Source organism: Nematostella vectensis, chromosome 1, assembly GCF_932526225.1.
Source record: "Nematostella vectensis chromosome 1, jaNemVect1.1, whole genome shotgun sequence".
NCBI lineage: Eukaryota > Metazoa > Cnidaria > Anthozoa > Actiniaria > Edwardsiidae > Nematostella > Nematostella vectensis.
In genome coordinates, this window is record NC_064034.1 from 3635698 (window position 1) to 3649584 (window position 13887).

The 13887-nt window shown below is 38.2% G+C and overlaps 2 protein-coding genes across 2 annotated transcripts in view; both read right to left on the bottom strand.

The window, feature by feature from the left end:
* Positions 1 to 575, bottom strand: part of LOC5504866 (organic cation transporter protein) — a 29334-nt gene extending 28759 nt beyond the window's left edge. The window contains exon 1 of the mRNA XM_048730844.1: positions 452 to 575. The gene's annotated coding sequence lies outside the window, so the exon portion shown is untranslated. The remainder of the gene's footprint in view (positions 1 to 451) is intronic.
* An 11826-nt stretch (positions 576 to 12401) lies between these two features.
* LOC5504881 (organic cation transporter protein) overlaps positions 12402 to 13887 on the bottom strand; it is a 32586-nt gene continuing 31100 nt past the window's right edge. Inside the window, exon 9 of the mRNA XM_032373215.2 lies at positions 12402 to 13172. Coding sequence (XP_032229106.2) covers positions 12930 to 13172 — 243 coding nt within the window. The 3' untranslated portion in view covers positions 12402 to 12929. The remainder of the gene's footprint in view (positions 13173 to 13887) is intronic.

Genomic DNA, 13887 nt, shown 5'->3' on the forward strand with positions numbered 1-13887 from the left:
CCGCGGTCCATCTCGTTCCCAGAACCCAGTACCTTTATGCCAGCGACAAGCGGCAAGGTACAAGGCTCTGGGAACGAGATTGTCCGCGGACACAAGCATGGTCAAATATTGCATAATCTATTTAAGATATACTGTATGTAAATAAGCGCGGGATCAATTCTTTAGTGAAACATGTAGGAGCAATGAATATTTAAAAGGATCAAAAGAGGAGCGTTGAACACTATTATGACATAATCAAAACATATTCAACAAACTCGGTTTTCGGAATGAATTCAGCTCTCTCTCGTACGGACGCATTCGGAACTGCCCCAAACTCTAACCCTTCTCCTTTCTTTGTCGGTGTACTGTGTGATAGGGTTCTCTGGCCATAATAACAAGGCCTCAGATAATCATAGCTGATACAATAGAAAACTGTGGTTTTGCTGACCACATAAATATCTCTTTGACTCACCTCTGTTGTGAATCTGCCTAATTTGAGAAAGTGTAGAGCGTCAGCCGTCAGCCATACAGTCTTGATCTGAATCAACCAAGATAAAGACCTTTATTAGCGTAGTTTATGTATTGTCATGTAATCATTCCAATGGCCGCTTTGCATCACAATAGCAACACCCCCGGGACCATGGGGGAACCAATGGAGAAATTTATTTATTTATTGGCCTCCAAACATCAGTATGGAGCGGTTATGGGGAGAAAGACTGGCCTGTTTTTAAATTTGCTTACCTGACCGAGATCCAGAAGAAACCTTTCGCATTCTAAACCCCAGGTAGCCGAAGAAAACTGACTTGAATTACGAGCGTCTGCTTTAAAAAGCGATCATCTGCCGACCACGTCTGTAATTTCAACACGAATGGAATCAACAAGTCCACCTCTACAAGGTGAGTATCGGATCCAAAAATATTATATCATTTTAATCCAAAAAACTTAGAATCAAGAATAATTGGTATTAATAAAACTCTATGGTTGAGAGAACGATTGATTATGGAATAGACGATAGCTAGGATGGCTTGGATATGCTTGAATTTTGATCGAGTGAGAATTGTTTTGTTATCTTGAATCACAAATGGTTATGTACCGCACGCTTTATTGATAAATTTCTTCTATTTATTATTTGTTCATCAACACTGCTATTTAAGCCTTCCAAGTGGGAGCCTCTATTTAAAGTTTTTGGTTTAGATTTTACTAGGTTAGCTATGAGTTATACACAATAAAAGTAAAACTTATAAGTAGCTTAATTTACTAACTAAACAGCTCACTGCATTTGATTTAATAGTCGCACTTACAATTTTTATTTAAGTTATTTCTCTATTTCTGGTGGATATCCTAGAAAATAGTCTACCAGACATCTTGCTGTCTATGTTGTTTTAAAGGAGTCAAGGACATCCATCAGATGTGATTTATTTTTTGTTATTTACCAAGACGCAAAACTATAAGTATGTCCAAAGAGAATGGCCTTGAATGCAAAGATGAAAATTACTTTAAATGATACATTTGAGTAATAGGGACAGCCCAACAGGGATATTTAAAGCTCATTTTGTTATGTTTTGGTTGAAAAAACTGGCAACAGGTTTAAATGAAGTTACTATGTAGTTTTATTTCATTCGCATGAATATGAAGTTTGAAGCCTTTGTTTAAAAATTGAACCTCTGCTGTCCTGCTGTATTTTCTTGAAACTCTTCGAATTTCTTCAATAGATTATGATTTAGCCACTACCTTAGAAGGTTCTAATTATTTTGTTTATTCTATTTCAGGGTACGACTCCTAACAAGATATCTTTCAGATTGTTGTAGTGTGTCAGAAGTGTGGTTGGCACAACTATGCTCATTCCCTCTAATCCCTCACTGCCTAAACACATTGACCCCTGAACCGGCCTGTACCGGCTTTGGGAAGTACCCACAACCCAAAAAATTCATAAATTCAAAATAAACACGACAAGATGAAGATACTCAGGCATCAGTCTAAGGGATAAATGGTCTTGCAGATATGCATCCAACCAAGGTGTTGGCATCTACTCTTAAGCCAAATAATAGCACAGGTTCTTTGACAAATCTCAAATCGAACAAGGAGAGAAAAGCAGAATCACCCCTCTCAATAAAACGCTCAAAATACCACACAAGGGAGAGAGATCAGCAAACACAGCTCAAGACACAAATAGATACCTTTATTCTGATCCTCCAGGTACATTTCCTTGGCCTCAAAACACAATGCCCATTCCTTGAAGGATTGTACAACCACGAAAATATGTTTACGTATTGCAAAGCATTCTGGGAGATACAGGGGAAAATTCACGAGGGGAGGGCCAGTCAACACTCCTCTCCCCAAAGTCAGATGGTTTTTTATAAGTCTTTTCACCCCGAAGCCAAACGAATCAATTCCAGGTCATACAGACCCAGAATAGCAGTGTAAACAATTTTGCAATCAATTTGGTTTCAGAAAAGACACCATTTAGGAGAGCTGTGGTGATTCATTAGAAAATTATTTTCTCATCCGGGCAAAGCCAAACAAGAAAAAATCATCATGAATCCACCTTTGCTTGCAAATATCCATAAGCAAGGCACTCAATTATGCCCCAAAAGACTTCATGATGTCCTGAGACACTCTCCTAATATGCTCATAGCTGTATTTTTGATGAAAAATACAAGCAACCATCAACTTGTGCTGGCTTCAGCACATCGACGAGGGATTAAAAGTGGGGACCGCAAAGCACTGTTGGAAAGCTTGGATACCGCTGACTAGGTGCAGCTGTGTTTGACTTTGACGGGCTGTATAAAACTCAGAATAGGGGGGGAGGTATCTGTTTTCAGTCTGTTTTTTGTAAATTCAGCTCCAAAAAAGCCAGGAGTCAATGGGTTAAGCGTGTACTGACATTAGTGTTGCCCAGCGATGCCGTTGCTACGCTGGTGGCGTTGAGCGCGCGCGATCACAAATGCCGTTTTGGCGGGAAACAATTTTACTTCCGGTTGTGACGCGCGCGTCTTTGTTTACAAAAAATAAATGTTTGAGACAAATGCTGTAAAATAAAAGGATATAAAATACGAAATCAATAGTGCAGTTTTTTGTTGTTGGGAATGGCTTGACAGTGGTGAAAGTGTGGTTATGTTTAGAAAAAAAGCAAGGCTTGCTGCAAAACAACGTTGGAGAAAAACAAACGAAAATTTTTCCGAAAGTACGTCTCGGGCTACGTTTACAAAAGATTTCGGCTGCCAAGTAAACATTTGCTGTGCTAGTGCCAGCTTAGAAGGAGAAATTCAAAGACAAAGAAACACAGACACAAATTTTGTAACAGTAAAAATACCGGAAGTCGACTCGGGGGAATTCCTCAAAACAACGCCGGTTTCGCCCAATCTTGCCGAACTTTCTGAATTTCACAGCCGGGTCGATTTAGCTCAAATATTTGAGGACCTTGGTGTGGAGACTAAATTATCCCAAGAGGGAACAGAGCAGACCGCGGAGGGGTGCCACGAACGGGTCGATAATATATACGAACAGGCTGCTCATCAAACGAAAAACCTCACCGACAACACTCTAAAAATAACGCCCGAAAATCACGTCCTTACAAATAAACAAACCCTCAAACTGATAGCAAATAATGCACACTGCAAACATTGTAAGGCGCTAATTAACCGTGAGGAAGCTGCAGTGGTAGGGGAGACCAGGGGCAAAGTTTCTATAACATTCAAATGTAAACAATGTGGGGGTCAAACTTGTGTCTCTGATAAAAACACAATTGATGGTACTGCCAGAGAAAGGGCATTCTTATGTAATTTCCTCGCAATTGTCTTCTTGGTTTGCGGGCAGTATTTTAAGGATTATTTGAACTGTCTTGGCTGTATGGGTTTATACCATCTCAGTGAGAAGCAATGGTAATTTCATACCCAATTTGTCCCAATACTTCATTTGGAATCCGAGCACGTGGATAACCATCAAATACAAAAGTGGTTACTGCGCACGCGCGGGCAATCACGCGGGCTTTGCTTCACTTCCGGTTCGGCGTTTTCTATAAAAAAGCTTTTATTGTCGCCAAATCATTTCAAAACGCGATATTTTTTCAGTATTCCTTTTTATTAAAATCTTCTCTATAGAGCCAAGCATGCATTTATCGTTATCCTAGCGGAAACTAGAATTATATCAATTATTCTGGATTTCAGGACCTTTGAAAATTTGTAAAAAAATAATTTCTCAACAATTTTTAAAACGCATGCTTGGCTGAATACGCCCATCTCTCAAGATTCTTAAAACGCATTTAAAACATATTTTCGACTATGTTTATTCGAATTATTTGCTTTTTTCTGTATCAATGACGTCACACGATGACGTCATGGTATGACGTCATCAAAATAATCAGAATACTTTTGGTGGTCAACTTGGCAAACACCAGACCCTTGTGACTTTTTTCAAGGCTTTTATGCTACATTTAATTTTCCTTAGCAACAGATGTCAGTACACCCTTAATTTACAAAAACGTAGGAAGAAACCACCGGATAGCCTCTATCTGCTGGTGTGCGTCGGACCTTGTGGTCTGCGTCGGCAGTTGATTAATTAATAAAACCTTTAAAAGAATAAGTCGACAACAACGCAGATTTATGTTTTTTAGAACGATATTTCGGCAGGCCAATACCTGCCTTCTTCAGGTTATAAACAATGGCATGTTATAGCTAGTATATGTACATAGTTCATTGATGATTAACTAACAAAAGGTAAAAATAGTAATTGAGTAAAAAGTGACTTATAAAAGACGGTAAATAGGGTGGTGTGGATTACTAAGTAGCTAAACGGTTTCTTCACGCCGGTTGAGGCCACCGGGTTCAAGAGTGCCAGCGCGAGCTATCATTGTGGCTTCTCTTGCTTTGCGATTATTTCTTTTTTTTTTTCAATAGGTATGAGCTCTATGTCAGAAGCGGAGTGGTTAGGTTTTAGGAAGTGTTCAGCGGCGTGGGTTGGTATGGATCGAGATTGGGAGTCTACAGTACTGCGGTGGTCATTAAAGCGTTCTTTTAATTTGCGTTTAGTTTCCCCAATATATTGGAGGTTACAGCGGTTACATTGGATTATTTAAATCACGTTTTTAGTATTGCAGGTTATGTGGGAGGTTATAGGTCGTGTTTCACCTGTTGAGAAAAATGTGTAGCTTGTAAGGCCATCGGTTCTAATATAGGGGCAGGTTAGGCAGTTTTTTCCGCAACGGAAAGCACCGGGAGGTTGGTTGGTGGGAGAGCGGTCGGAAGGTAGCTTGGCTTTAACGAGGATGTCGCGGAGGTTAGGTGAGCGGCGAAAGGCGACAAGAGGGGGCTCAGTGAAAACCTTATGGCATCGCTTAGACGAGAGTAGAAGGTTGAAGTTTCTACGGATTATGTTGTTGATGTTAGGTAGTGTAGGGTTATAGGTAGCGACATCCTCGTTAAAGCCAAGCTTTAACGAGGATGTAGATGAGGATGTAGTCGGAGTAGCTACATCTACTACAGTAACTGCGCTTCAATTACGAGAGTTAATAAACTGGACTCAAATTGAACGGGATAAAATCAAATCATCCGAAAGAAGGGGATTTTTTTTTCTTTATGAGATCTGCATAATTTTTTGGACCAAATTCTGATCTGTAATAATAATAATAATAAAAGAAAAAAGAAAGAAAGAAAATGTTCCTACCAGCTGCTATTTATACGAACAAAATCCAAATTCGTTCCCCCGTATTTTTTTATTCAGTTGTATTAAGCTATGTCAAGAGAGCATAAAATAAGAGGGGGACACTTTGGTATTACGCGATTCCGAATCTGGCTATTTTTAGTAACTATCACTGCACCTCTGCGCGTGAGGATTTGCACCTTTTATTTTGTCCTACTCCCTCGCGGGTTGCGTTTTGTTGTTTTGCCAACTCGATAGGAATGAAAAGAGATCATGTAAAATAACTCCGAAGAAGAAAACAAGTATAACTTAAGTAAGCAAGATTGGCAAATATACTCACAGAAAGCTAAATCCCTGAATAGTTCGATTGTTTTGTTTGTCTGAGCGGCGTAGTCAAGTCAAGAAGAAAGAAAACACCGACGAGCGATAAAATGGCTGTGTGCCGCGTTTGATTCAAATCTCGACTCCAGCTTGTATAATATACTTTAATAGTTATAGGAATGTCCAGAAACAACATCAAAGAATTACAGTAATATCTCCCTCTTTATTTTCTCACTATCATCACAAAAATGCATTGCCTCGCTACAAGGATAATTTTATGAAATGTATTTTCTTGGATTCCTTCTGGATTCACCCGGAATATTCACAAAAATCAATATCATATCTAATGTCTAACTTACAAATATTCGTTTGACCATTGGTAAGATAATAAATGCTCAAAAACCACGAAGAAGCAGCAAGTTAGAGCGGAAGCGGTATTTGAAGCACTAGGTCTCTTGATTTTGAATGAATTCTCTTTTTTTTTAAACGTTTTCGAAATCTTGCAATCCTCAAAGTACTACATCCCCTTAATATACCGCCATTGCCTGTAACCTTGATGCTAAAATGAGATCTTCGATGGTATTTGTGCAAATAGGGTGGTTTTTTTTTTCGGTTTCAAGTCACAAAACAGCGGCAAACAACAAGATGTTAATGCCAAAGCGCGGGGGTAGGGTGAGTAAAATGCTCACGCGCAGTGTTGGGGTGGTGGTTACTAAAAAAATAGCCAGATTCGGAATCGACATGGCGCGCGGGTAATAACTTATGCTCTCTTGGCTATGTGTATGTGTAGGGTCGCTTTTTGGATATTTCACACTATTAATGACTGAAATAGATATTTAGCCTAAATCCGCTAAATAGCGAAACAATTGTTGAAAAAAATTGTTTTGACGTATTTCTAGCCCTACTCTGTAATTCTATGCAGACAAAATAGGTAATTTTGATTTTTTTTGTTATTAACAATCCCCCACCTGCTGTTTCTGTTTCTGTTTCGGTTCTATTTAGGTTCTAATTCAGTTCTGTTTAGGTTCTAAGAAATTTTAGGTTCTAGGATCACCGCAGTTTGCAATGCTACCCACAATTAAGCGAAGAATAACTTAAAGTCTAGAATTGTATGCGAAAAAAGAAAATATCGTTTTGTTGTAGGTTTCAAAAACAGCGCGCGTTCGTGAGAATGTCGCCATTCTTGATTGCGAATGAAGCGCGCGCGCGCACAATGCAAAAACAATTCAAAGACTAAAAGATATCTGATAACTTTTTCAAATTTGTTTCCTTAAGTTAAATAATCATTTGACTACAAGTTGGAAATATAAAGATTGGGGTAAAAGTTGTAACCACACAACGTTCTTCAGCAATAACTAAGAAGACATGAAGACGGGAACCGGTTAAGCGCGCGCATATGTTTTCAGCTCAGAATATTTCCTTTTCTGGAAACACAAATATGGCGGCCTAAATGGATTATGACGTCATCATTCAAGCCCCTTGCCTTTTACCGCCGGGAAGATGTATTTTTCGCTTTAAAAGCTTTTCCCCGTTGATTTTTGCAATTTTAGAGCAGCCAGTGTGTTAGGTCATCTTTCCAAGATATCTCGTGCAAGGCTTCGAGGCGATGGAGTTAAAATATGGAAGATGGTGAGTATTTATTCGAAGGGAATTGGAGCTCTGCAGCGCCATGTTTGACCGATTTTGAACCCAAACACATGTAGTAATTTGCGAAGATCTCTCTACAATAATTTTTCTGGGCATAGAAAAAATTATTCTGAGAATAAGGGGTTATGTAGCTTACGAAATCGGTATGTCTCTATATGGGACGCGACGCCAGTTGCTGGGACGTTTGGTTTCTTTAAACAATACCGTGTTGAGCTTTGCACATCACCGACATAAGTATAAGAAACAAGGGCCCTCCCTACACTATCAAGTGGAATGCTTCGTTTGAAAGCTAGCCTAGCCGTATTTATTGCTATCATTTTTTGCTTTTTCTGGCTGACGTTAGAACCAGAAATCTTATACAGCGCTACCAAAGTTTATTATTAAATAGCTAAATTGAGTAGAAATAAAATAAAATTAGGGTGTGAGGCTGTAGTTTCAGTTGGCTCCTCTGCAATAAGGTTATCATAAATAATAAGCTACTGTACTCTATAAATCAATAGAAAAGATACCCCTTCCTCTTTTCTTAATATTATCGTTAAAATTTATTTCAGATATTGACCATGGCAAAGAAGATAGAGATAAGTAAATATATAAGGATGGGCAGAAGGATCATTGAATTTTTCTCCTTTGTATTCCACTCTTAGTGATAAAAAACTTATACTATTCTTTTTTTTAATATTTGTTGTATTTGTTCAAGCTATGTGATATTGACTATTACACTTTTTAAAGTATGGTTACAAACTGACCCCCCAGTTCTGTAGCACTGTCAAGAAAATAGGGGTACCCCCTTCGTATTTACAAAGACAAAAGAACGCTGCTTGGTGGAAAAAGGGTATCAGATTATATGGCTTTCAACGTTAATGGAGATTTGCACCCCAGCGTCTGCTACGGCCCTTCCCCTAGTCAATGGACCCCTTGTTGAAAATAGGTTTTCTAGTAATAACATGTTTTCTAGTGAGGGAAGGGTTTTCTACTTCTAGTATGATCCGAGTATAAACCAAGAGCATGGATGAAGATTGGTTAAAAAGTTTCTATGTATTAAATCCCCAGAGCTAACACAGTATTATATTTCTGGGTTTTTAATTCGCACTAAAACATCATATAAGACACAGCATATTGTGCATTCAAAAGGTGCAATGGGCTTTTCAAATGAGAGGGGATCTATGATTATTTCACATCACTTTTATGTATGGTGCTTGATTGTAAAATTTGTATGATTGGACAAATTGTTTCCACTTTTCTCCCATTTACCCTGACTGAAAATTTTCTACCAGAAAGAATTCAAATCATTAGAATTCTGTTGGAGTAAAATTGTTTAGGAGAAGAATGATAAGCTCATGAAAATGATTTGTTTTCAAGACATATTGCATTATATACATATGCTGTAAAAACATTTACAACATAACATGTGTCCACTGCATTTCTTTGGGATTGAACATTTTACCAACAGGCTTGTGTATTTTGGGGGTGGCAAGTTTCCATTCTTTTCGGGTGTATGACATTTTGAGCTCAGTTGGACCATTCCATAATGTTTGTAACTGAATACTGCCCCCCTTCCAACCCACCCCTGGGCAATTATCCCTCTAACCTTCAAGGCATATAAATCCTAAGCCCATTCAGCCTTTCGGCTATCAAGTCATAGCCCATTCATGCTCTAGGGACATTATCAAATACTTAAATTTAAGAGTTATACAAAAGATGGGCTGGTTGGTATAAGCCAAGCAAAAAAAATTAAAACTGTGTCTTCTATTTGTTTTATTTGATATTCTGTGTACCACATGCTTTTTATGTGTAGGAGATGAGATGATTTAAGTCATTGAAACAAATATGAAATACTGTATGTGTCAAGTCATTTACTACAGTGGCTGATCCAGGTGTGGTTCTGTGATCCAATGGTCCAATCCTTTTTAAGCACAAAGCTATTGTAATAGTTTTCATAAATTGAACCACCTTTGAAATATTCTAGACTCCCATTCAGCTTTTAACAGCGCCTGCACAAGGCAATTTGCATACTGAATGCTGCATATATAACTTATTGAAACTAAACACAACACATCGTAACGCATGTATTTATGCATGCATTATGAGCTTTGGAGGACGCAACGAAAACCATTTGCAGTACTGAGTAGTCAACTCCAGGGTCAAGAATCCATGCCTGCTTGTCCACCGTTAAGTGTGCCTTCGAATTCCAGTATAATTACGCTTCCAAGCTGTAATTAAATCGTGATGACCATCATCCTCGCCGTCATCTATTGACTATAGCGAATCGGACTTTCCCACCGAACATAGCCATTCGAAATATAAATTTTTACCAAATCTTTGCGCCCTAAAGCTTTTCTACAAGTCTTTAAGTTTTGATACGTCTAAAACCCGACCAAAAGCAGAAAGATACTGTTTTATGCTCTTATTCTCGTCTCTCTATGGCCGCCATGTTTTTTTTTACTTAGGTCCAGCGAGTGTTATGACGTCATCTTACAATTTGATCTGTGATTGGTTGTTTGAATGTTTTGAGGCCTCGAATGTCAAAACAAAAAAGTGTTTCAAGAAAAGGAAATATTCTGAGCTGGTTTTCTCATGTAATTTGGTTGACATCTGGATTTACGTCACAAATGACTGGACCCGGGCCTTTTAGTTCAAGGCCTTTTTTCCGAAGGCTGAACAAAATACCTCAATATTGCAGATTTGAGTTATTCGCGCGAAAGCGTGTTTTATAGGGTCCATACGAACCTCATACCATTTGGAAGATGAAAATATAAAGAATTGACAAAGTCTATCAACTCTGAAAGGTTATATGGACTTTAAATGTAAATAATATCGCACTCTCGAGCGAAAAGTGACACCACTTTTCGAAAGCGCCAGGCGTTCCTCCTTGGTTCAGGAATCCTCTGATGGGCACATTTTCTATTATTTTAGGGCCTTGTTTTACCCTGTTACCAGTTCAATATTATTATTTTTCTTATTCAATATGATCATCTGTATAATTGTAAATAAAATATTTCCGAGATAGGTGTCAAATTGTGTGTGTTTTTTTAATTACGGCATTTCCCCTTAATTCTAAGAAAAAATGTGCTAACTAAACAGTTGTCGATAGAATTTTTTAAACCTAATTTTTTGTCAGTTTTTGAGCTAACAAAAGCAGGGACGCAGTTCTGATTGGATTGAATCATTAAAAGGCCTCGAATCAATTTCTTCAATTTGGGGTATCAATCATCGTATGATCAAAGAAAAGCCTGAAAATTCTAAATCTTTTAAGTTTTATATTACCAATTGTTAACTGTAATCAACCGCAAACACTTATCTATCTAATCTGAAATTTAGAGTTCCTTTGCTCAAAGCTATAAAAAATGAGCCCCTTCCAAAACTGAGCAATCTATTTTGTCCTCGTCGAATCAAATACTTTTATCGCTAGAGGAAAAATTTGTTGATAGAATTTTTTTAAAGTTATTTGAGAAAAAGCTTATTTAGAACTTAATACTTTGTCAAAATAGTAAATTCATTGAATCATTCTAAGGTCTCTTTTTTTTCAAATGAGTCCCGTCTTTTCACGAATTTTCGACGCGATGCTTCGGTTACAACAGGTACCAGATAAATACCTTTTTTTTTCCGTCGAAGTTTACCGTTTGCCTCGATGGCCCAACGGGTAGCGCGCCTGAATTCGAATACCTCGGAAGGAAGATTAACCCCGTATAATAATCCCGTTTGGTCGCATTTTCATCGCATTTTCCTTGTTAGGAAAATTTGGAATAATCCATCTTGTTTTCCTGGCGTTTACCGAGGAGGATAACGCGAGTAATCCAAAGATTTTCCTGACCAGAAAACTCATGGAAAAAATTAACTCCATATAATAAACCCGTTGGTCGCATTTTCCTTCCCCGTTTGCCTCGAGTTGTCAGAGAAAAGAAACAATTTAATGGCTGTGCTTCTCAACTATAAGCTTGCCTGCCAACGATGTTACTGGAAGTCTGTTAATTATACCTCCAAGAAGCAGGGGAAGAGTTTTGAATTCAATCGGCGGTTTGTTTATGGTATGAGGAGCATTGGCATAGGACATGTTGGTGCTCAGAAATTCTGCACTGCCATGAATGCAGTAATCCCCAACTGCGAGAACGATTAAGCAGAACAGTAGTGTCATTCTAAATCGTGCGAAGGAGGTTACAGAAGAGAGAATGCATAACTCTGCACACTGGTTCTGAGAATCCTGACTGTGGTGCCTCTTTTAAAGCAACCTGGCAAAGGAGAGGGTTCTTCCCTACATGGTTGTGTGACAGCTATCTCTATAGAAACCAGTAAGGTGCTTGACGTGGAGGCCCTTACGGTTTCATGCAAGCAGTGTCAGCTGCACAAACACCTCGATAAGGACAGTGAGGCGTATAAAAACTGGAAACTTGACCATGTCAACTGCAAGGTCAACTTTAGAGGCTCTGCACCAGTCATGGAGCCAGAAGGGACTAACCAATTTTTTTTAAGAAGTCAGTTTAAAAACACAATTTGTGTTACACAGACTTTTATAGTGACAGTGACTCTAAGAGTTTTGCCAGGCCACTCAGCTACACGAGTTAAGTATTGGGCAACAAACACATTTGGTCATAACTATGGCCTTACTAGTCATTAATATTGTCTGCAAATTTTATTCATTTTGGATGAAAGGCTAAGGAGTTATCACTGCTAGAATGTATGATACGGAAACTAGGGTGTTGCCTCTCTGCCTGGTTGCAATGGCAACATATGGACTTGAAAATTGTATCAACCAATTTCTTCCACCATGAAGACCAAATATAAAGTGGTTTTAAATCATTAAAGTACTTTCCAAAAATGCATTTTCAATGACACATACCACCTTTAATATCTAGTTTTTAACCTACTCCTCCTTATTAGTATTCTAGTTATAACCTCATTCACATTTAATGATTTCATATTAAACCCCATTTTTCCCTGCTGATACATGAAGCTCTCCCCGTTCTTTAATATTGTAAATTATTCATTGGTATTTTTAATGAAATAAGACTTGCAATAACAATGGAAAAGGTGTCAATCATTTAATAAATGCAGTAATGTTAAGGTGGTGAAGAGTATTTCCGTGATTCGTGATTGGCGGTTTTTCGCGTCACGTTTCATACATTTGTACGTAGAAGTAAACATTGATGTCATTGTGTGTTAGTTTAACTGAGGAGTGGATCAACCGCAGCGTTGATCTATGATCTATGTATATTAAATCATATATTCAGGAGAAAAATAAAAGTCAAAACCGTGATTGGCAGAAGCTACTTTTTTTTTGGTGATTCGTGAAAGCCTGAAAAATGAATCAGACAAGATATCTTTATTATGAACAGTGAAAGGGTTCAAACTCAAGTAAAATCTACATTGTCATCGTTATCATTTTCATCAAAGGCATATTCGACGGTTTTCTTTGATCGCAGAGTAAAACATGGGACCCTATAATGCTCCTTGGTCCTCTCCATTTCCTCGATAGTCTGCGGGAGACTGGTATTGAGTGTTTCTGGTAACCATAGCGACGAAATAGCAGCTAGCACAGCAAGGACGCCGAAGATGCTGACGGGGAAAGTCAAGCTAAACCCTGGAAGCTGGGCCTGTACAGAGACATGGCAAAAGAATAGCAAAGACATCAAGAGAGCTATTAAAGGAGTAAAAAAGTCTAAGCTAAGGGCACTACGCTATTACTTAAGGAGAGTTTGCATCCCTCTACGATTTGTGTTTTGTCCCTATTGATTCTTAGTGGGTATAGATTTTCCTTGTTTTAGGTCAGTGAACAAACGTGATCGTTATCCAAACCCGCGTAAATACGTGAAAAAAACATTGTTATTGCTTCAACTATAATTTAAGAGTTTATTTGGTTTTCAAATTCAGAAAATAAAAAAAAATGCTCTGGTGTAAAATAACTCGCAATCTACTGCGTGAACTTAGAATCAGCGTTTTTCTTCTTTCGCGCCTGTGAATTATTACCCATCTATTACTCAACCCAGATCTATCCGATGGAAGAATGCCCCAAACAGCAAATGAAGCGTGTCTGGCAAAAAGTGAAATACTATGACTACAACACCGACTTAATTTCTTCGATATTCCGGAAAATAAGCTGCATCTTGTTGTGATAAAGAACAATATTATATCAAATGTACTGAATATAATTGATATTAAAACAGATTATCAATATGGCGTGCCTTTTAGACGAAGAGGCCACATCTTGCTGGCTGATGTACCATTCACTTTTGTCACGTGACCGATATTCACAAAATCATGGAAATTATCTTAGGAAAATAGCCGAAAACACCAATTTTCTACATCTGT